Source organism: Piliocolobus tephrosceles, chromosome 1 (genome assembly GCF_002776525.5).
Source record: "Piliocolobus tephrosceles isolate RC106 chromosome 1, ASM277652v3, whole genome shotgun sequence".
NCBI lineage: Eukaryota > Metazoa > Chordata > Mammalia > Primates > Cercopithecidae > Piliocolobus > Piliocolobus tephrosceles.
The window spans coordinates 97,716,355-97,739,241 of NC_045434.1; the positions used below are offsets into that span (position 1 = coordinate 97,716,355).

General features: G+C 46.2%; 1 protein-coding gene across 1 annotated transcript in view; it reads left to right on the forward strand.

The window, feature by feature from the left end:
- The window catches only part of LOC111543869 (sodium/potassium-transporting ATPase subunit alpha-4), a 34,947-nt gene extending 13,128 nt beyond the window's left edge, over positions 1 to 21,819 (forward strand). The window contains exons 8-22 of the mRNA XM_023214223.3: positions 1,577 to 1,775; positions 2,016 to 2,125; positions 2,348 to 2,482; positions 6,192 to 6,381; positions 6,525 to 6,697; positions 8,524 to 8,660; positions 8,981 to 9,131; positions 9,449 to 9,617; positions 10,980 to 11,134; positions 11,367 to 11,490; positions 12,410 to 12,555; positions 16,549 to 16,679; positions 16,796 to 16,897; positions 21,119 to 21,210; positions 21,517 to 21,819. Of these exons, the coding sequence (XP_023069991.2) occupies positions 1,577 to 1,775; positions 2,016 to 2,125; positions 2,348 to 2,482; positions 6,192 to 6,381; positions 6,525 to 6,697; positions 8,524 to 8,660; positions 8,981 to 9,131; positions 9,449 to 9,617; positions 10,980 to 11,134; positions 11,367 to 11,490; positions 12,410 to 12,555; positions 16,549 to 16,679; positions 16,796 to 16,897; positions 21,119 to 21,210; positions 21,517 to 21,545 (2,043 nt within the window). The 3' untranslated portion in view covers positions 21,546 to 21,819. The remainder of the gene's footprint in view (positions 1 to 1,576; positions 1,776 to 2,015; positions 2,126 to 2,347; positions 2,483 to 6,191; positions 6,382 to 6,524; positions 6,698 to 8,523; positions 8,661 to 8,980; positions 9,132 to 9,448; positions 9,618 to 10,979; positions 11,135 to 11,366; positions 11,491 to 12,409; positions 12,556 to 16,548; positions 16,680 to 16,795; positions 16,898 to 21,118; positions 21,211 to 21,516) is intronic.
- The last annotated feature ends 1,068 nt before the right edge of the window (positions 21,820 to 22,887 follow it).

Consider the following 22,887-nt stretch of genomic DNA (forward strand, 5'->3'; position numbering starts at 1 on the left):
TCACTGAGAGTGAGTTCTAGTATTGGCTAAATCACTTAACATCTCCAGACCTTAATTTATTCATCAGTTTATAGAGGAAGATTAATTTAGAATTACAGAATCTTACAGGAAAGGACTTCAAAGATCATATAAATTCAACCTTTCAACCAGTGCTGAATATCCTCTGTAAAACCCATGGGAGATGATTATTATTTCTAGTAATCGGGAAGTCCACCCCTTTCTGTCTCAATTCATTTCATTGTTGGCTTGCTCTATTTAAATTTCATTGTGTTAAGCAGAACTATAAATCCCTGTTTGTCCTAAGTTTCCCAGCTGAAGAAATAAAATAAGTCAATTCTTTCTCTTCTACAGACTAGCCCTTTAGATTTTTGATGGTAGCCATTATGTTCCCTCAAACTCTTGTGGTAGCAGGTGAAATAATCCCTCTTCCCTTAGCCATTCTTCCTATGACATGGTCTGTAGGCCACCTGTCTTGATGATCACCTGTTGAGGGTATACTCTAGTTTGTCAATATTCTTAAAAGAGAAATGAGAATAATACTTGGGGTGTGTTTGGACTAGCACAAAAATGTAGGGTCTAGTGATATTATGTAAATAAATTATAACCCCTAATCCTATTATTAGAAGTCCATACTTAACATAACCACAGCCTAAGAATTCATTAGCTTTTAAAACAACCTTGCCTCACACTTGACTTACATTGCCTTCACGATCAACAAAAGTCTTTTGGTTTAAATGATTTTTCACGTACTTTTCAATGCTGTGATATTATTGTTATCTCCTCCACATTCTTTGTTTAAACTATTGGTCCAACACCCCCTCTTATACCATCACCTAGCATCTTATACCATCATAAAAGATTAGCTATCTATGTGGTCCCTGGAAAGATTGGACTTAAAGAGCTGTGGCCTAAACTTGAATGAAAAAGAGATTGCTGAATAGAAAAGATGCAAGGATCCTGAGGGAGAGGAATATTCCAGGGGGGAATGAAGAGGATCCTTGTCTATGATACCCTAGTAAAGAAATACGCTGTTTTTTGGCTGGGCACAGTGGCTCACACCTGTAATCCCAGCACTTTGGGAGGCCAAGGCGCACAGATCACTTGAGCCCAGGAGTTCGAGATCAGCCTGTCCAACCTGGTGAAACCCTGTCTCTACTAAAAATACAAAAATTAGCTGGACATGGTGGTGCACGCCTGTAGTCCCAGTTACTCAGGGGCTGAGGCAGAAGAATCTCTTTAACCTGGGAGATGGAGGTTGCAGTTAGCCGAGATCACTCTGCACTCCAGTCTGGGCAACACAGAGCGAGACTCTGTCTCAAAAACAAAAACAGAAAAAGACATTTTTTTTAAAAATGCACTATTTTTTGAAACTCTTACCATAAAGCACAGACCACCATCACTTTCTTAATTTCCTTTACCACAGCCAGAAATGAAATGTTTAAAGAGTAGGTAGGAACAAAAGGGAAATAAGTACAAAAAATTAAAATAGCATTAAAAATGATCAAATGTCCACAATGCAAAGTGGTATGAGTATTCCATCTCCCGTGTGTATTCTCTCCTCTCTTCTTGGCTTTAGGTGAGCCTGACCCTCACAGCCAAGCGTATGGCGCGGAAGAACTGCCTGGTGAAGAACCTGGAGGCGGTGGAGACGCTGGGCTCCACATCCACCATCTGCTCAGACAAGACGGGCACCCTCACCCAGAACTGCATGACCGTCACCCACATGTGGTTCGATATGACCGTGTATGAGGCTGACACCACCGAAGAACAGACTGGTGACTAGTGGTATTGGTGGAAGAAGAGTGGAGGGATTTGGGGGATGTGATGAGTGAGCTGAAAGAGAATGGTGAGTCCCGACAGAGAGGAGGGAGCCTGAAAGTGGAGTGAAGAAGAGGGAGGTGTGAAGGAAAGAAACACTGCTCCTGTGAAGTATCTGGGTGCCAAAGAGGATGTGAATAACCGCTTGCTTAAAATTCTCATTCCCTGCTCACAGTTCTTCTTTTCTTTCTCCCTAGGAAAAACATTCGCCAAGAGCTCTGATACCTGGTTTATCCTGGCCCAAATCGCTGGCCTCTGCAACCGGGCTGACTTTAAGGCCAATCAGGAGATCCTGCCCATTGCTAAGGTGTCAGGCCCAAGGGGAAGAGGGTACCTCAGTGTCCAGGACATAACCTGCCCTCTCCCAAAAAATCCTCTCCTGGAGCTCAGTAATTTCACCCCAGGTACCCGCCCTCCCCCATTTGTCCGCTCTCCATGTTGCCACAGGTCATATGGAAGAGATACATAGGGCAAGGCACGCCCAGGTGGCATGCCCCTGGGGCTTACTGTACAAACCCCATCCTGGCAGAGAGCCACAACGGGTGATGCTTCTGAGTCAGCCCTCCTCAAGTTCATCGAGCAGTCTTACAGCTCTGTGGCGGAGATGAGAGAGAAAAACCCCAAGGTGGCAGAGATTCCCTTTAATTCCACCAACAAGTACCAGGTACAGAATCCACAAAGGTAGGAGAATGCTGGTGGGGGATGGGCTCATCACTGGAGCAAGGGGAGCTTTGCCTCTGCCTTCAACTTCACCTCTGAGCAGTGGAGGAGCTCAGTAGAACCTGCATCCCAATTACCAGAAGACTCACATCAAGAGAACGTGACAAACAGGTAAAGAGAGGTGAAACAGGTGATAAAGGAAGAGGCATCAGTCAGTCCTATGCAGAGCTCTGAGCTGTGCCACTTGGGGAAAAAGCGAGTCATAAAATGCTCTCTGAAATGTCTGTAGATAGCAGAAGCTGGTTGATGAAAGTCATGTTGGAGTCACATGCAGCTGTTAGGGGGCCCCTCTGTGTCTACTAGGAGATTTGCCACTGCAGAATTAGGTTGCATTTGCAAGACACTTTATTTCGTTAGCCATCAAGTATTCCCTTTCACCCCACACTTGACTTGCAGTTCTAGTGGCTGCCAGTGGGTAGGCGATCAGGGGTCTCTGCCTCCATTGGCACCTGACCCTCTCCCTTGTGTGTCTTGTATCTTCTTTTCTGATAAGAATGCAAATCATATTAGATTAGGGTCTCCCCTACTTCTACATAACCTCAACTAATTACATGTGTTCATGTGCGTGAAGTTTTTCATTTCCCAGGAACATTTTGGTCCACTCTCCAGGGAGGAGTGGACGAGAGCAGGGGAAATGCTGAGTGAGAGACTGTGGAGGGACAGGAAAGAGAGTCTTTCTCTCCCAAGTAGAATCTGGGCAGACTGAAGAGAGGGTTATGGTAAGATGCAGGAACAGTGGCATTATCAGAACTGGAGTTTTGCCAGGTGCGAACTGAGTTCCACGGGGCAATCAAGATTTGCTCAGGGAAGTAGATTCTTCCACTCCATGCATTACTGAAAAGGCCAGACATTCAGGTGTTGGGAAAACGTGTCAGAGAAAATGACAACGAGACTCCCAAGTCAGCTGGTATCTTTTTTTTTCCTTTTTTCTTTTTAGACAGAGTTTCACTCTTGTTGCCCAGGCTGGAGTGCAATGGTGCGATCTTGGCCCACTGCAACCTCCACCTCCCGGGTTCAAGTGATTCTCCTGCCTCAGCCTCCGAGTAGCTGGGATTACAGGCATGTGCCACCACGCCCAGCTAATTTTTTATATTTTTAGTAGAGATGAGATTTTATCATGTCGGCTATGCTGGTCTCGAACTCCTGACCTCAGGTATCCACCCGCCACAGCCTCCCAAAGTGCTAGGATTACACGTGTGATCCACCGTGCCTGGCCTCTATATAAATTTTTTTAAACTGAATTACTCATAGTTTTACACTGAACACTGAGCAAGTAAGGGTTAAATAGATCTATCCTTTTCTGTCTCAACTGGTTTTTAGTCAGTGTAATAAAATAGGTCTTTTAGGCCCAAATGGCAAACTTATTCCCATCTTTTTCTGATGTTTAGTGGCCTCACTAGTCAGACAGGAATTCTGTGGCTTGGCAGGCCTTTGACGGCAGCATAGCCTCTAACTGGAAAGAATTAGGTACCTCTCCTTCTATGTGATTCAAAATAAACGCAAAAAATATTCACAACATTTGTTGGGGCATCCAACAAATAGTGACTTTCTCCCAAATGACTATGTTGGTGCCTCTTCTGAGCTACTGAACATGTGGCTCAAATGGCAGACTTGTCCTCAGTGGTTCACCGAGTGTGACAGACTGTCCCACTGGCCACCAAGCTCTGGCAAGCACTTGCTCTAGGAGGCCCTCAGTTTGTGCCTTCCTTAGCTTGCCCTAATGGTGGAGACTCCAGCCTTTGCAAGAGACATCTCAGACTGCTGGTGGTTTGCAGAGCTTGGTCTGTTTCCCTCTGAGATAAAAAGGAAACGAAGAAGATGCTCTGTTCCAGCATTTCCAGACTTTTCCCTCCGTCTCTTTTATTTGTAATTTTCTATCAAGATGTGATTTTCTTCCGTGACCAAATTACTAATAGGTCTTGCCGTCACCTCCTGGGCCCTTCACTTATTCAACACATTTTACTGAGAACTTAGAAAACTGAGCTCTTTAAACCTTTTCCAGCTTTCTGCTTAAGTGAGTTACGGTTCCTCCTCTTAACTGCTTAAGCATATTTTGAATGTAACTGAACAAACTAACAGAACAGCTGTAACCACGTTTTGTGCACTGGTTTCCCACCCTGCTTACTGTACTGTGGGCGGTACAGTCTGGCCTCCTCTGCACTCCCACTGTTCCTTTCAATGCGTCGATTTTGTTCTCAACAGGCGACCTAGCGGGCATTTCCTGTCCATCACAAGAGGAACCCCATGGAGAGCTCCTTTTCATACATCAGAGATCAAGAGGAAATGCAAAACCCACATTTCTCTCTCCTTGCTGTGGGTTGTCCCCTCGGGTTCATTTCATGAATGTGCCCTTTCCCTCCCTCACCACAGCCACAAGGATCCCCATGCCCAGCCACACTAGCTAGCCCCTCTCAGGAGACTTCTCATGCTTTTAGGAGACAGAGGCCCAGGCACTAGAATGACTAACTTATTTTTGGATTGTACTTCACAGTTGTCAAAGTATTTTCTACACTATCTCTTATAAAAACCCAATGAAGGGCCATGTGTGGTGGTTCATGCCTGTAATCCCAACAGTTTGGGAGGCCAAGGTGGGCAGATCACCTGAGGTCAGGAGTTCAAGACCAGCCTGACCAACATGGTGAAACCCCCATCTCTGCTAAGAATGCAAAAAATCAGCCCAGCATAGTGGTGGTGCCTGTAATCCCAGCTACTTGGGAGGCTGAAGCAGGAGAATCACTTGAACCCAGAGGCAGAGGTTGCTGTGAGCTGAGATCACACCACTGCACTCCAGCCTAGGTGACAGAGTGAGACTCCGTCTTCAAAAACAAAAACAAAACACAACAAAAAACCCCAGGAAGGAGGCCAGGCAGACACTTTTATGTTTTGTCAAAGGAACTAAGATTTTGCAAGGTTAAATGAACTGAGCTGAGGCCATAATGCATTCTTGCTGGCCCCAGAACATATGTCTTTGGACTTTTTTTTTTTTTTTTTTTTTGAGGTAGAGTCTGGCTCTGTCACCTAGGCTGAAGTGCAATAGTGCAATCTTGGTTCACTGCAACCTCTGCCTCTAGGGTTCCAGTGATTCTCCTGCCTCAGCCTCCCAAGTGGCTGGGCTTACAGGCACATACCACCATGCCCAGCTAATTTTTGTATTTTTAGTAGAGACAGGGCTTTGCCATGCTGGCCAGGCTAGTCTTGAACTCCTGACCTCAAGAAATCCACCCACCTCAGCCTCCCAAAGTGCTGGGATTACAGGCATGAGCCACTACGCCTGGCCTTCGGACTCTTTTTCTTTCCTGTCTACTCTGCTTTCTTTCTTTGCCAGTCCCACTATTTCTGCTCTCTCGCCATCCAGTTGACAAGGAAGAACGCAGGGGGAAAGTGAGAGTGCCTGGTCCTGCCCCCAGGGAGCTTCCAGCTGAGAAGATAATAGAGATTCCTGTGCAAATAATACCAGGCTGCAGTTTCCTGGAAAAAGGAGAAGGGGCTGCGCTCAACCTGGGCGAGATGTGACTGGGGAGGGGAGGGAACAAAAGAAATAGGAGTATGAAACACGTTGTCTGTCTTTTTACCATTGAAATCTTCCCCTTCTTTTTGCCCCTGATCCTTGTTCTCTCCTCCTGTCCCATCAGTGCTCCCTCTGCTCTCCCTAGATGTCCATCCACCTTCGGGAGGACAGATCCCAGACCCACGTACTGATGATGAAGGGTGCTCCAGAGAGGATCTTGGAGTTTTGTTCTACTTTTCTTCTGAATGGGCAAGAGTACCCAATGAACGATGAAATGAAGGAAGCCTTCCAAAAGGCCTATTTAGAACTGGGAGGTCTTGGGGAACGTGTGCTAGGTGAGGAGCTGTAGGAGAATTTTTTAAAGAATGGCATCAAAATGGTTATTATCCGTGGGGTGAGAAATCAAGGATGTTGGGGTAAGCAGATAGGAATGTAGAGTGCTGGATGACTACTGGTCCCTCCCTCTGTATCTCTCCAGGCTTCTGCTTCTTGAATCTGCCTAGCAGCTTCTCCAAGGGATTCCCGTTTAATACAGATGAAATAAATTTCCCCATGGATAACCTTTGTTTTGTGGGCCTCATATCCATGATTGACCCTCCCCGAACTGCCGTGCCTGATGCTGTGAGCAAGTGTCGTAGTGCAGGAATTAAGGTAAATAACTTGCCAGCCCAGGAGCCCCCAACCTGTCACAAGTTGGAGCATCTACTAGAAGGCCTTGCACAGAGTAGATGCTTAATAATCTTAGTTTAATTGAGCCGATTTCTGTTTCCTTGGGCTTCTGATTTCTATTTAATAGTAAGTTTCCTCTCTAGTTAGAATTCCACTTGTATTGAACATTAGAATCACCAGGGAGCCTTTACAAATTGGATGTCTAGGACACACCCCAGACCAATTTAATTAGAAACTCTCAGGATAGGATCTTGGCAACAGTATTTTTAAAAACTTTCCTGGAGTTTCCAATGAGCAGAGAAGTCTGAGAACCAGTGTCCAGCACAGTGCTTCTCAGAACAACATGCGTGCAGATCCCTCAGGGATTGTTTTGAAATGCATATCTGGCTTCAGAAGGTCCAGGAAAACCTGAGAGACTGCATTTTTGACAAGCTCCCAGGCGATGCTGTTGTTGCTGGTCTGCAGACCACACTAGGAATAGCAAAGTGCTAGAAGACGTCGTGTAAATGTGCTGCCAAGATGGGTGGTAAAAGGGTGAGGCTAGGAGGGCTGGGGCTCTGGACCAGGCAATAGTGAGAATGAGATATTGAGAGCTGAAGGATCTTCAATGGGTGTGAACAGCTGCCCTAAGAGGTATATGTCCAGGTGTAAAAACTGGAAACCAAAAATCGGTCTGACCAAGAGTGAAGTTCAGCTTCAGAACAAACCCAGAGGTAGAAAATCCTCTTTGGTCAGGTTGGGCCTTGAACTTCATGGAATGGCAGCGATAGAATTCTTCAAATTCTGAGATGTTCTGTGTTCCATGTTTCCTGGGTCAAATTCTAAGACTCATACACATCTTTACAGTTTAGATATAGACACCTTCCCTGCTCATACCTTACATTCTGGATTACCTGTATATTGTGGCTCCTAGGTTTGGGGGATTGGAGGTATTTAAGGAGAACTAGGTGCTCTCTGTTGGAACTGGCTCTATGTTAGACCTATGACTATTGGCAGTTTGTCCGGGGTCAGTCTGGGCCATGTGTACTGGGAGGGACTTGGGAACCTTGAGCAGTGATTTCCAGGTAGTGATCATTCCTGCATTCCTTCATTCAGTAATTATTTGTTGATGGCTTACTATGCGCTAGGCATTGTGCTAGGGCTAGGGCAGGAAACTTTACAAGGAAGCTACCCTTGCAGAGCTCTCAGTCGAGTGTGGGAGAGAGATAAACAGGCAATCACCATACAGAGAAGTGTGGCAAGTGCTAAAATACGGCAGGAATGGAATGCTATGAAAGCACACAGCATGGGTATTCATCTTTGGGTAGAAATGGGACAGGACTAGGTACCAGGTATCCAAAACCAAGCTGAAACAAAGGGGCAGGGTGAGCCCACAGAAAGAAGAAAGGTAGAGTGAGAATTTCAATGCACTGGGCCTTAGATGAAATTTAGCTAGGCAGATGGATTATTCCAGACATTCCTTTGTTACCACTTGTTCTATGTGTAGGTGTTTCTGTCTTTGCACTTAAGGAAGCAGAATAGCTTCTGGAGCAATTAAATGAAATTCTGAATATAGTCAAATCTCTGGCTTATTTCTGGTAAATCTAGGATCCAAATTGTCCTGTTTTATGGTCTCATGGTCTTGACCCACTCCCGAGGGTTGAAATCACAGTAGCATGGTTTTTGGTCTACACCACAAGTTCTTGGGAATGAGCAACTAAAATCCTTGTTGAAAAAAAGCAGTGGTCTGTCAGTTCTTAGAGCAGAAAGATGAAGGATCCAGGCTCTGAAGATGATTCTGCTCCTCTCCTCTCCCCTTCTCAACCCAGGTGATCATGGTAACAGGAGATCATCCCATTACAGCTAAGGCCATTGCCAAGAGTGTGGGCATCATCTCAGAAGGCACTGAGACGGCAGAGGAAGTTGCTGCCCGGCTTAAGATCCCTATCAGCAAGGTTGATGCCAGGTAAGATCACTAAAGAACTCAAGATCTGCCATGTTCCCTCCATCCCCAGCCTGCCCCACCCAGAGGCCACTTTACTAAAGTTCTTGGAGTCTCCTTCAATAGGTAGGAAGCAAGATGAAGAAAGAAGTAAAGAGAGAAGTGGTTGACAAAAGTGTGGCGAGGGAATAGGGTGTGTTAATTTGGGGACAATATAGGGCTGGGGACAAGTGAGGAGACTAGGTTGAAAGAAGAAGCAATGAAGCTATAGTCAAGATTGGCACCAAGACCCCTGGTGAATTCTCAACACCCAAAACTAGCCTTTTGAAATTATTTTCCCTCAGTGCTGCCAAAGCCATTGTGGTGCATGGTACAGAACTAAAGGACTTACAGTCAAAGCAGCTTGATCAGATCCTCCAGAACCACACTGAGATTGTGTTTGCTCGGACCTCCCCTCAGCAGAAGCTCATCATTGTCGAGGGATGTCAGAGGCTGGTAAGGAAGGAAAAGGAGCCCCAAGGAAACTGGCAGAACGCCTGTGGCTTAGCCCAGTTCCAAACCAAGCAGAGGAACATATGGGCTGGGCTGGAGGAGACTCCAGAGAGTACCTATCTGGAACCTCCATGGTGGCCCTCAGTTTGGGGGCTCCCTGAAAGTTTAAATATCTCAGGAGGGGTGGGAGAAGAACGGGAGCCCTAGATCAAGCATGATTACATCAGGAAACGAGGGATGCAGAAATCATACTGATCTTTGGGACTAGTTCTGGATCTGATGCAATAAATTTTTCACTCCCTCTGTCTGGACTTCCTCAGGGAGCCATTGTGGCCGTGACGGGTGATGGGGTGAACGATTCCCCTGCGCTGAAGAAGGCTGACATTGGCATTGCCATGGGCATCTCTGGCTCTGACGTCTCTAAGCAGGCAGCCGACATGATCTTGCTGGACGACAACTTTGCCTCCATCGTCACGGGGGTGGAGGAGGGTGAGGAGGCAGGGTGCCCAGGGTGGAGACTTCAACCTTGGACTCAGGTGGGGGTTGGTGTACATCCCCTCTTTCTGTTTTCCCATCATCCCACCTCCATGAGCCTGTACGGGCTCAGAAGAAAATCACTATAAGACAACATTTTGCAAATTAGATCAGCTGGTACATCACTATCTGCAACCCCTTTTGATGAGAGCAGATAAAAGTCCACTTTATTCATTTTATTTTCCTATCAGGGAGACTGGAACTCTGGTATAACATACCAGAGTTCTCACTGTCCACACTGTGAGGAATTCAGTCCCCTCACTGGAATTCAAGTAGGCCCATAGCAAGTTCCAAGATGTAGCCACACCCCTGGAACTATTCCATGCGCTGCCATCTTTAGGAGGGTCTTCTAGGAACCTGTTGCCTAAATAATGGTGACACATCAGGATCAGCTGGAGCTTGACCCATGAATTGACTGCATGAGCCCAATTATACACCCTCTGCCCCAGAGAATTGTGAAGAGCATGCCCTCCGGCAAACAGGAGAGCCCAAGAATTCTGCATTCCAGGTTCCCTGCTCTCTGCCTGGAGCTATCTTACTAAAACATATAGCAATCCACATCATAATAATGATTACCATTTTATTGAAACCTTGCATAATCTTGACATTTTGCTTGGTATTTTATATCCACTCAATTCGATAAGTTCGTTTGAACACTGATTATGTGGGAGGCACTATGCTTGATACTGGGGATACAATAGCAGGGAGAACAAAAGACACAAATCCCTGCCCTCATGTAACTTAATTTCTAGTGGGAATGACAGACAATCAAATAAGTAAATTATATAGTATGTTAAAAGAAGATAAGTGTCATGGGACAGACCAAGCAGAGAGTGCAGAGAGGGATTCGGTCTTTGAAAAGGCAGTCAAGATGGATGCAGCAATCTTGCAAGGCAGGAGGAATGAAACTCACAGAGGTGAGGGTGCCCAAGGTCACAGCTAGCTATGGCAGAAGATGGGATTTGAACACAAGTCTGTCCCAAGCCCCGGCTCTTTCCATTTCAGCCTTAATCTTGTAAAGGCTTTTATACTGACATTCTCAAACATCACAGGATTAACCAGGCCCAACCCCGCTAATTTTCAGAGATCAGATAACGTTAGCTAGGGTGAATCTAAGAACAAAGAGTACACAGACAGCATGGCTCCGATTAAAAGGCACACAATTTTGAAACAATACTGGGACCCTGGAGGTCTAGGACTTCCAGACCCTTTCCCGGACTGTGACACTTCTTTGAGGTGGCCTGTCTGTCCTGGAGCTGGTATGAGGGAGGTGTGTTCTCCCAGGGCTTCTCACAGAAGGTTGACCATCCTCCCCAGGCCGCCTGATCTTTGACAACCTGAAGAAATCCATCATGTACACCCTGACCAGCAACATCCCTGAGATCACCCCCTTCCTGATGTTCATCATCCTCGGTATACCCCTGCCTCTGGGAACCATAACCATCCTCTGCATTGATCTCGGCACTGACATGGTAAGGGTCAAGCTGATGAGCAAGAGATTCCCAGAATTCTGCCTCCTAAGCTCCCTTCTTTCTGCCTGGAGCTACCTTACTAAAACTCATGACAACCCACTTATGACCCAGCTCTCGCACCTCCTGTGAGATGGATTGAGGCTGCGTCAAGACAGAAGGGTAGAGCTCGAATTACTGCTGAGTTTCCTTCTGAACTTTGTGACCCCTGTCATCCCCACCCTCCATCCTCCAGGTCCCTGCCATCTCCTTGGCTTATGAGTCAGCTGAAAGCGACATCATGAAGAGGCTTCCACGGAACCCAAAGACGGATAATCTGGTGAACCACCGTCTCATTGGCATGGCCTATGGACAGATTGGTGCGCCCAGAGGAATGAGGAGTGGAGGGAGTGGGGAGTGGTTGCCCCTGCCTGACAACGTGAGCCATCTCAGTTTGGAAGTCAGGGAGATGTTTTCTCAGCAACAAACTGTTCTAGGCCCTGAAAACACAAAGAACCACTCACCTCTGATCTGCCCTTGACTTAGAGTCCAGTACAAAAGGAACAAACATACATAAAATGATAGCATCTCCAAGTGCCAAGTAATGAGTATAGACAGAACATGCTACAGGATTACAAAGCAAGTAGGCTAACCATTATGAGGATAGCCAGAGAAGCCTTATGCAGGAAATAAGACTTAAACTTGGTGTGGGGAAATGGGGCTTAGACTAGTAAGTGTATGGTCAGGTGTGGGAGACCAAAGGAGTGGGGAATTTCATATGGCACAGTTAGAGAGGAGTGAATAAATCAGGTTGGTAGAACCCTTAGTCTTTATAAAGTAGTGAAAAATAAGACTGTAGACATAGATATCAGTTGCGGTGGGGTCAGCCTTGACAGACATTTGAGAGTCATTAAAAGTCTTTGTTCTTGAGTTTCCAGGTGCAATGGTATTTCAGAAAATAGGGTGAGCGATGAACAGAGTAAGATCCTGTCTCAAAAAAAAAAAAAATTGGGAGAGGGAATCAGTGGCCTCTAAAGTCCTTTTTAGTTTTAAGATTATATGATTCAAAGCTGACTCGGGGTCAGAGTTTAGAAATAAATGTCAGGGCTTGAAGGAAAGTCCCACAGAGATGAGAGATGACAGGCTCAGGCTGCTGATGGCAAGACTCTTCCGCACTACTCTTCAGACACACACCAGCCCAGCCAGAAGCAAGTCCCAGCCCCTAGCCCTCCCCTGGCCTACCTTTTGGGGCCCTTCTCTGAACCAAGCTCCCCTGTCCTGCAACTCTGTCATTCACAGGGATGATCCAGGCTCTGGCTGGATTCTTTACCTACTTTGTAATCCTGGCTGAGAATGGTTTTAGGCCTGTTGATCTGCTGGGCATCCGCCTCCACTGGGAAGATAAATACTTGAATGACCTGGAGGACAGCTACGGACAGCAGTGGGTGAGTAGAAGGGATAAGGTAGGAGCTGAGACCAGTAAGAGCGAGAGTGACAGGGGAGAGTAGGTCTAGCAAATTTTTTAAGAGGGAAGAAGGGAAGCACCCCACAAGCAGAGCCGATGCCTTTTCTTCAGTCCTGTATGAGCATTCTCACACTTGCCCTCAGTCTCCAGTCACAACAGCAAATCTTCTTCTGTTTAGCATAGGCTCATTCCAGCTGGCTCCTCCTGTCTGTTGTCTGGCCCTGCCTGTCTGGGTCCTTTGGCTCCTTGAAGTCTTTGTCATATCAACTTTTCTGAGCTGGTTTCTGTTGTCCCAGGTTCTAACCATGATTGCCCCAGAAATAAATGCTGGGTCCTCTCCTGTTATACTCTTCCTCCCTGACAGTTCAAATGATATGATTTAAAATTTGAGACCAGACACGATGGCTCACATCTGTAATCCCAGCACTTTGGGAGGTGGGTGGATCACCTGAGGTTGGGAGTCAAGACCAGTCTGACCAACATGGAGATACCCCATCTCTACTAAAAGTACAAAATTAGCTGGGCATGGTGGCGTGTGCCTGTAATCCCAACCACTCAGGAGGCTGGGACAGGAGAATCACTTGAACCCGAGGGGCAAATGTTGCAGTGAGCCCAAATCATGCCATTGCACTCCAGCCTGGGCAACAAGAGTAAAACTCTGTCTCAAAAACTAACTAAATAAATATAAATTCTGAAAACTGGCCGGGCACAGTGACTCACGCCTGTAATCCCAGCCCTTTGGGAAGCAGAGGCAGATGGATTACGAGGTCAAGAGATCGAGACCATCCTGGCCAACATGAGGAAACCCCGTCTCTACTAAAAATACAAAAATTAGCTGGGGATGGTGGCGCGTGCCTCAGGAGGCTGAGGCAGGAGAATCACTTGATCCCAGGAGGCGGAGATTGCAGTGAGCTGAGATTGCGCCACTGTACTTCAGCCTGGTGACAGAGCGAGACTCCGTCTCAAAGAAAAAAAAATCTGAAAACCTATTTTCTTTGTACATCCCTTCCTAATCATTCTAAACCTTTTTAACCTAGAGGATACCTCTCTATAGTTGTCTTTTCTAACATCCAAGATGAATGAAGCTCAAACTGAAGCCCTCTCCCCAACAATATGTGTGCAAGAATTTTAGTAAGTATGGTTTTTTGGTATCTGTGAATACTCCTGTCCCAATTTCTAGGACAGTGGGACATGTGACATGTGACACCAATTATTGCTAGAATTGTAGTGTCACAGAGGACACAGTCAATTATCATCATTCTACAGATGAGGAAACTGATCTAGGAAGATTCTGTAACTTGCTCAAAGTCCCACAGTGAATCCCTAAAACAGCTAGACTTGAATTCTGGACTCTTGATCCCTGCCCAGCAATTTCCCACTTCACCATGATGTCTCCAAACCTAGCCAACTGCAGGCTTCTCAAATTGTGTTCAAATCTGAATTGCTGGGAAGATGCCCCTCACTTGGCTTCCACTAGCTGAGTCTTATAAAGGCCATCAGATGTCAATATTCCCAGCTATCAACACTGCTCCAGGATCCAATGACACCCAAAGTTCTCATTGCTGTGCACCCTGCCGACATCTCAACTCCCAGCTCAAGCCTTTGTTTTCCATCTTGATGCTTCCTCCCTGTTGCCAAGATGCAACATGACATAAATTTATTGACAGTAAATTAATGGTAATTAAAAGTAATTTGAGGTAAAAAATTAAGAATTCCCCCCTGCACATTGAAGGCCTCTTGAAGTATCACAAAAATGTGTTGAGAACAGTTGCCCTGAGCAACAAACTCTATAAAGGCGCATCCGTGTCTCTTGTATGACTGTAATTTTCAGATAATCTAGTATAGAGCCACCCACCCAGGAAGTGCATGATGCACTGTAGAAGCAAGGATAGTTCCTTGCTTTCTAAATATCTTTCATTAATTCCAGTGATTCCTCCACTCACTTGTTCATTCAGACAATATTTACTGAGCATCTTCTATGTACCAGGTACTGTTCTAGGGCCTGGGGATATGACAGTGAACAAAAATCATCAAGTTATTGCTCTCATGGAGTTTATTTCTAGGTAGGGATGGGAAGACAGATAATAACCAAATATATAACATATTTAATCAAGAGATTGTAAGTCCAAGGGGGTCCAAGAAGTGTTGGAACTAGGATACTAGAGTGAGATGGAATTATAAAAATGCTGGTCAGAGAGAGAAAGATGCTTGAAATTACAAAGAAATAATAGGTATTGGAAAGGACAGTATCTAGAGTTTAAGGATGGGAGCAAGCAGCCCAGGTGGGGAGTGGAGGACAATATCATTGGAGGAGAAGATCGAGGAACTGTGAGACCACGGCATTGGAAGGATCATCAACATGGACTTTTCAATCTCCAAAAACAATGACAGAAGTAATAGTGGAGTAACAGTGTCAGAAGCTAAAATCTTCAAGAAATGATAGTGAGTGATACAGGAAATGGCAACTGACTATGATGGACAGTTGTGGGATGATCTGATGCACACAAATATGCTGATTGGTCTTATTCTAAGTTCCATGCTTGGCTCATCAATTTCCAGCCTTTGTCTTGTCTTCTATCGTTTAAGGCTCTATATTCCTCTCCAAGTACAACTTTACCCCATCCCATGGGGTTTGATACGTAGTATTTCATGATTGTGCAGTCTTCCATATTTTCAAATTTATTTGATCTATGAGTTATTTATAAACATGCTGTTTTAGTTTTTAAAACAGAAGCTTTTCTGTCCAGTCTAATTTAGATGCACCTCTTCTGTGTTCCCATAGCCCTCTGCAATCTCTCTTTTATAACCTACCTAATTGTGCTGACATGGTTAGCATATTTATTTTCCCCACTAGACTCTAAGTTCCGTATGTGTAAAGTGTGAATGACAGAGCAAACGAATGAATGAATGTCTCCTATCTGATACCACTCTTTGGGGTATTCTTTGGGGTATTTCTTTCCCCCCTGTATTCACACTGTCCTCTGGCCCCACCCTTTCTGACCTATATCTCCTGACTCTGCCTTCCTCTCTTTTTATTGCTTTTTTTTTTTTTTTTTTTTTGAGATTCTTTAGACAGAGTCTCACTCTGTTGCCCAGAATGGAGTGCAGTGGCGCCTCCCAGGTTCACGCCATTCTCTCACCTCAGCCTCCCAAGCAGCTGGGACTACAGGCACCCACCACCATGTCCGGCTAATTTTTTGTATTTTTCAGTACAGACAGGGTTTCACCATGTTGGCCAGGATGGTCTCGATCTCCTGACCTCGTGATCCACCTGCCTCAGCCTCCCAAAGTGCTGGGATTACAGGCGTGAGTCACCATGCCCAGCCCTGCCTTCCTCTCTAACTCTACCTTCTTCTCTTACCCCTTCTTATTAGCTCAATCCATATTTATTGAGCCATGCTACATGCCATCCACTGAACTAAGCACAGGGAGAGGACATAGAGCTAAATAAGGCAAGTCGTTTTTCTTGAGAAGCTCTCAGTCAGGCAAGGAAAACACAAACAAATCATAATACAACATGAAAAGCACTAAAACAGAGACATCTGTGAAGTGCTGTGGGGGTCTAAAGAGTGAGGACCTGGCTGGGCGTGGTGGCTCACACCTGTAATCCCAGCACTTTGGGAGGCAAAGGCAGTCAAATCGCCTGAGGTCAGGAGTTCGAGACGAGTCTGGCCAACATGGTGAAACCCCATCTCTACTAAAAATACACAAAATTAGCCGGGTGTGGTGGCAGGTGCCTGTAGTCCCAGCTATTCAGGAGGCTGAGGCAGGATAATTGCTTGAACCGGGGAGGCAGAAGTTGCAGTAAGCAAAGACCACACCATTGCACTCCAGTGATACTTCGTCTCAAAAAAAAAAAAAAAAAATGAAGACCTGAGTCAGCCCTGGGGTCCTGGAAGGTGGGAGAGGGAAGAAGCTTTAGGGTGTACAGAATCCCCTTCTGACGCTGTCTCCTCCTCCCTGCCCTCTCCAGACCTATGAGCAACGAAAAGTTGTGGAGTTCACGTGCCAGACGGCCTTTTTTGTCACCATCGTGGTTGTGCAGTGGGCGGATCTCATCGTCTCCAAGACTCGCCGCAACTCAGCTTTCCAGCAGGGCATGAGGTGAACATCCCACAAAACAGCCCCAACACTCTCCCAAGCCCTACACACCAGAACATACCATTTCCCCCTGTCTTTTCCTCTCCCTCACCGTCACACTCATGAACGTTTCTACCCAGAAACAAAGTCCTAATATTTGGGATCCTGGTGGAGACACTCTTGGCTGTATTTCTGTCCTACACTCCAGGCATGGACGTGGCCCTGCGAATGTACCCACTCAAGTGAGTAAGGGAAGGGATGCAAGCAGGGGATGTCCAGGAATGGGGGAGCATGTAGAGGAAGGGTGTGTTTCACTAGGATTGTAATGAGCCAGGAGCTGCCTGGATACATGGAGGTACATGTACACTCAGTGGTACAAGGAGAGTCATCTGCGCTCTGATAAGTGGATCTTATTTAGGGAGATATTAGAGACTGTGCCAAATGATCACAACCCACTAGACACACAAATTTAGCAGACTTACCAGTGTTTAACAGAATGAAATCTTTTTCGTGATGATGTGTGCTGTAGTTGTCCAAGGATACATATTGCTTGGAGCTGAAGTAACCATAAAAATAGCCTAATCTATGCTTAGCTAATTCTGTTGTACTTATGCAAATATGTTTTAATGTATATGTATGTGATCATGCCTACTGAAATTCTTATTGTCTGGTGCCTTCTCTTGTTCAACTCCAGGTTTTTGCTTTGTTTTGCCTTGCATTAACATTAGTATATGCTTGATGTGGAAAAATTTATATTTAAAAATGTACAGAGAAAAAAGCAAATGTTCCATTTCACTCCCATCCCCATTACCCAACCCAACTTGCATAGGTAGCCTCCATTAAGGATGTAGTATGTATTCTTCCAACACATTTTTTTTTTTTTTTTTTTTGAGACAGAGTTTTGCTCTTATTGCCCAGGCTGGAGTGAAATGGCACATTCTCGGTTCACTGCAACCTCCACCTCCCTGGTTCAAATGATTCTCTTGCCTCAGCCTCCTGAGTAGCTGGGATTACAGGCACCCACCACCATGCCCAGCTAATTTTTTGTATTTTTAGTAGAGACGGGGTTTCACCATGTTGGCCAGGCCGGTCTCGAACTCCCAACCTCAGGTGATCCACCCGCCTCTGCCTCCCAAAATGATGGGATTACAGGCATGAGCCACCACACCTGTCCTTCTTCCAACACATTTCTGTGTATGTCCGTACTCTGCTCACCTTTTCATCCCTTGTAGTGTTTTACACGAGGCTTTATACAATGTAGGCACTCAATTAATGTTTCATAGGAGACGTTGGCACTGGCCTTAGACACTGACAATCCCAGGTGGAAGTCTCAACTCTACTATGTATTATTCTGTGACCTTGGACAAGTATGGAACCACTCTGAGCCTCAGCTACACCTGCAAAGTCTCAATAATACACTCCAGGGATGGACCTTGCAGAGTGTTGTGAGATTTACACGTAGAAATGGGCATAAAGCACCAAGCATGCTTGGGTCATGGTGGACGCCTTGTTACTAGTAGCTTTATTCTTGTTGCTATTAATGCCATTATAGACATAATAACAAATGCAGTTGAGTATTATCTGTGCTTTCAAACACTCTGTGTACACCTTAACCATAAAACTTAGCACCTAATATTGCGATTCTGTATTCTGTGTGTGTGTGTTCACCCTCTTTTCTCTGATTCCCCTGAGTTCCTTGAGAGCTACATGAGACCAACATGTTGTCATTTTTATTTCCCCAATACCTAACACAGACACAGAGTATATAAAACAATTGTTTGTTGAATGAAGGGGTGGGGTGGCTCTTTGTATAGAAATGTTTATATTTGTGTGCATGTGGAATGAGCCATGGCCCAGGCCTGTACTGTCCAATACGGTATATCCATATACCGTGTATCAATATACGACTACTGTGCTTTCGATATATGAGACTAGTGAGACTGGGGAAGTAAATTTGTAATTTTATTCAATTTTAATTAAAGTCAAAAACTAAAGCGATGTGAAATATTTTTCTATATTACAACTTCATTATTTTGTTGGACCACATTCCCCTTCAACTGTTGAAATTTTATATCTGAGTTCAGACATTCTGTCAGTGAAAAATATTCACTGAATTTCCAAGACTTAGGATGAGAAGAAGAATGTGAAGTATCTTATTGATAATGCCTTTTTTTTTTTTTTTTTTTTTTGAGATGGAGTCTCACTCAGTTGCCCAGGCTGGAGTGCAGTAGCACAGTCTCAGCTCACTGCAATCTCCGCTTCCCTGGTTCAAGCAATTCTCCTGCCTCAGCCTCCTGAGTAGCTGGGATAACAGGCACGCATCACCACGCCCAGCTAATTTTTGTGTTTTTAGTTTAATCATGTTGGTCAGGCTGGTCTTAAACTCCTGACCTCATGATCCACCCACCTCGGCCTCCCAAAGTGCTGGGATTACAGGCATGAGCCACCGCACCCGACCTTGATAATGCTAATATTGAGGTGGGGGTGTAGTGGCTCCAATCCCAGCACTTTGGGAGGCCAAGGTGGGGGGATCGCTTAAGACCAGGAGTTCAAGACCAGACTGTACACAAACTGAGACACTGTCTCAACAAAAAAATTTAAAACTTAGCCAGGTGTAGCGGTGCACACGGACGGTCCCAGTTACTCAGGAGGCTGAGGCATTAAGATGGCTTGAGCCCAGGAGTTCCAGACTGCAGCAAGTTAGGATCGTGCCACTGCACTCCAGCCTGGAGGACACAGCAAGTCCCTGTCTCTATAAAACACATTAAATGTAATTAAAATAAATAATGTTTATATTGATTACATTTAAATGATAATGTTTTTGATATATTGGGTTAAATGAAAATATTATTAAAATTAATTTCATGTTTCATTTTACTTATGTTAATGTGGCTACTAGAAAATATTAAATTTTACATGTGGCTCACATGATATTTCTATTGGACAGTGCTGGTCTAGGCCATTTCTTCTGTCATCCAAGGGAACAACTGCTGTCCTGATTCAGCCCCTCCCCAGAATCCATCTTCCTGGTCTATTTATAAAAAGAGGTTGAGGAAGAAAACAAAGTCCCCATCTTTGTAATACAGAAGCATCAGTATCCTCGCTGACAAAGTATCCCCACACTAGATGTCTCAGATAGACCCCTCCTGCTCAGACAACCTCCCCTTTGTGGGCACAAGCCCTAGAGTATGCAGAGAGCACACGGGTCTCCCTCAGTGGCTCCACAAATGTTGGCAGAGAATCTTGTGAACATTGCATGTATCTCTAATATGACATTTATCATATTATATTATTATTGGCCTTTTTTTTTTCCCCCGAGGAAGTCTCGGTCTCGCTCTGTCGCCCAGGCTGGAGCACCATGGTGCGATCTCTGCTCACTGCAACCTCCACTTCCCAGGTTCAAGCAATTCTCCTGCCTCAGCCTCCTGAGTAGCTGGGATTACAGGCACCTGCCACCCCACCCAGCTAATTTTTGTATTTTTAGTAGAGACAGGGTTTCATCATATTGGTCAGGATGGTCTCAAACTCCTGACCTCATGATCCGCCTGCCTTGGCCTCCCAAAGTGCTGGGACTACAAGTGTGAGCCATCACGCCCGGCTATCACTGGCTCTTTATGTTTCTGTCTCATGCCTCTCTTCTCCACTCCCAATCACTAATCCCACAGGCTTTGACCTCCTCAAAGGTAGGTCTCAGGCCGGGCACGATGGCTCATTCCTATAATCCTAGCACTTTGGGAGGCTGAGGAGGGCGGATTGCCTGAGTTCAAAAGTTCAAGACCAGCCTGGGCAACGTGGTGAAAATACAAAAAATTTAGTCTCTACTAAAAATACAAAAAATTGTCCAGGCACGGTGGCTCACGCCTGTAATCCTAGCACTTTGGGAGGCCTAAGCAGGCGGATCACAAGGTCAGGAGTTCGAGACCATCTTGATCAACACAGTAAAACCCCATCTCTACTAAAAATACAAAAGTTAGCTGGGCGTGGTGGTGCATGCCTGTAGTCCCAGCTACTCGGAAGGCTGAGGCAGGAGAATCACTTGAACCTGGGAGGTGGAGTTTGCAGTAAGCTGAGATCACGCCACTGCACTCCACCCTCGGTGACAGAGTGAGACTGTCTCAAAAAAAAAAAATGCAAAAAATTAGCTGGGAGTGGTGGTGCGCACCTGTAATCTCAGCTACTCAGGAGGCTGAGGCATGAGAATCACTCAAATCAGGGATGCAGAGGTTGCCTCACTAGCCGAGGTTGCTCCACTGTACTCCTGCCTGGGCAACAGAACGAGACTCTGTCTCAAAAAAAAAAAGGAAGGATCAACCAGATCTTACTCAACTGCACTGTCCCCAGCACAGTCCCAGGCACACAGTAGACACAAGCAATGAAACATGCAATTCCTGTGCATTACTCTCTGCACCTGTCCTCTAGCATCTGTCTCTCCTGCCATGCTGATTGGCTCTTGCTCTCTACAGGATAACCTGGTGGCTCTGTGCCATTCCCTACAGTATTCTCATCTTCATCTATGATGAAATCAGAAAACTCCTCATCCGTCAGCACCCGGGTGGTGAGCACCCTCCCCTGGGCCCCGCTCTGACTGAGTGGTCACCAGCCCCCTGACTAGCTCCGCCATCCCGCCTAGTCCCTCCAGACCCACCACTGACTTTCTCCCCTCCTCGCTGCCAGCCTTGACTGCGCCTGGAACCCAGACCTCTCCACCCCTTGGCTGCACCCCCCTGCTCCATCTGACCCTCAGTGCCCTGTGTTCCAGACCTCCCACCTCCAACCTTGTCCCTGCTTTCCCTTCTGCCTGTCTCCCCTGGATGCCTCTCCTCCCTTCTTCCAGTTCACACTAGCCTCTTCTCTTCCACAGGCTGGGTGGAGAGGGAGACGTACTACTGAACTCAGCAGAAGAAGAGCTTCCTGTGACACGGGGGTGTCGTGAGAGCTGGGGTGGGGCCAGAGATTATAAGTTTGACACAACATCTGAGACACTAGGATGAATTATCTTGGATGAGAAAGATGGGAAATCCTGGGCTAGCTTGAGAGCATCACAGGCAGAGGATGAGGTGGGCTGAAGGGAAGCCCAGCCTGCATCTAGCTGGAGCCCTGCAGGGAGGGGCATGGTCCTGCTGAATCCCGTAGCCAATCTAGACAGTAAGTGTCTGGAAAAGCCCTCACCGGCTGGATGTGTCAAATCTGATATTAGGGGAGTGGGGATTACTGTGAAGCTCCCTCCACAGGTCTTCATGATGACCAGGCTGGGGAAGTGTTTTAAGGACCAGAGTCAAGGCTGGGATAGGATCAGTATCAAGCATCCTTGCCCTCTAAAGTCACTCTCCGAGCCACTGGACAGCAAGGACAGGGCAAATGATTGCCTCAAAACTCCAGCTGAGATCAGAGAAATGGAAAGTGGGGGAGAGAGGAGCAGCTGAGCCACACATAGGAGAGGGTCCACAGCATCCACACGGGGTGGGTGGGGTGGACTCATCCGACCACACCTTGCAGTTTGTGAGACCAGATTGCAGACCACAGCGCTGTGGTGCTAGAAGAGATCAGACTGCATCCGTGAAAAGCCTGAAGTCCAGAGAGGTTAAATGACTTGGGAACGGTCATGTGTAGAGTGGTGTCCCTCATCTGAGAAAGGGACAGGTAGGAGGGACAGACTCCAGGCATACTGGTGGTCCCTGCCCTCTGTCATGAGGACTCCTCAACCCCATTCTGACCCTCAGCCTGTTTTCTCTGGTGTAACCTTGAGATAGAGGCTATAACAAGACTTTCTGAATCCCTGTGGCCTTTACTATAGGTAAAGCAGCCGCCCGCGCTCTGCATGGGGTGATGGACTTTCCCAAGAGACTGGCCTCTGTGCCTGGGCCCAGGTGCCTTCTCAGATGAGTGAAAAGTCCTGGGGGGCCTTTCTCTCCTGCCCCCCTTCATCTCAGCATTTCTTCCTTCCCCTTCACCCACTCATTCACTTTTGCTCTGTGAGCCCCTCCACCGTGCCATGTGGGTCAGTTCATTCTCAGGCCTCTTTCAGAGTAGACCATTGGCTGTGCCCAAATGTATATAGGGTGGAAGAGAAATGCTAAAGAAAGCCAGGGGAAAACCATCAGTTATTATCCAAAACAAAACACATGTACTAGGAGTCAGCACACTATGCCTAACACTGGGACAAGGGCTTTATATACACCATCAAGTAAGTCACATAAATATTTCCCTACCACCCACTCCATGTTATCCAAGA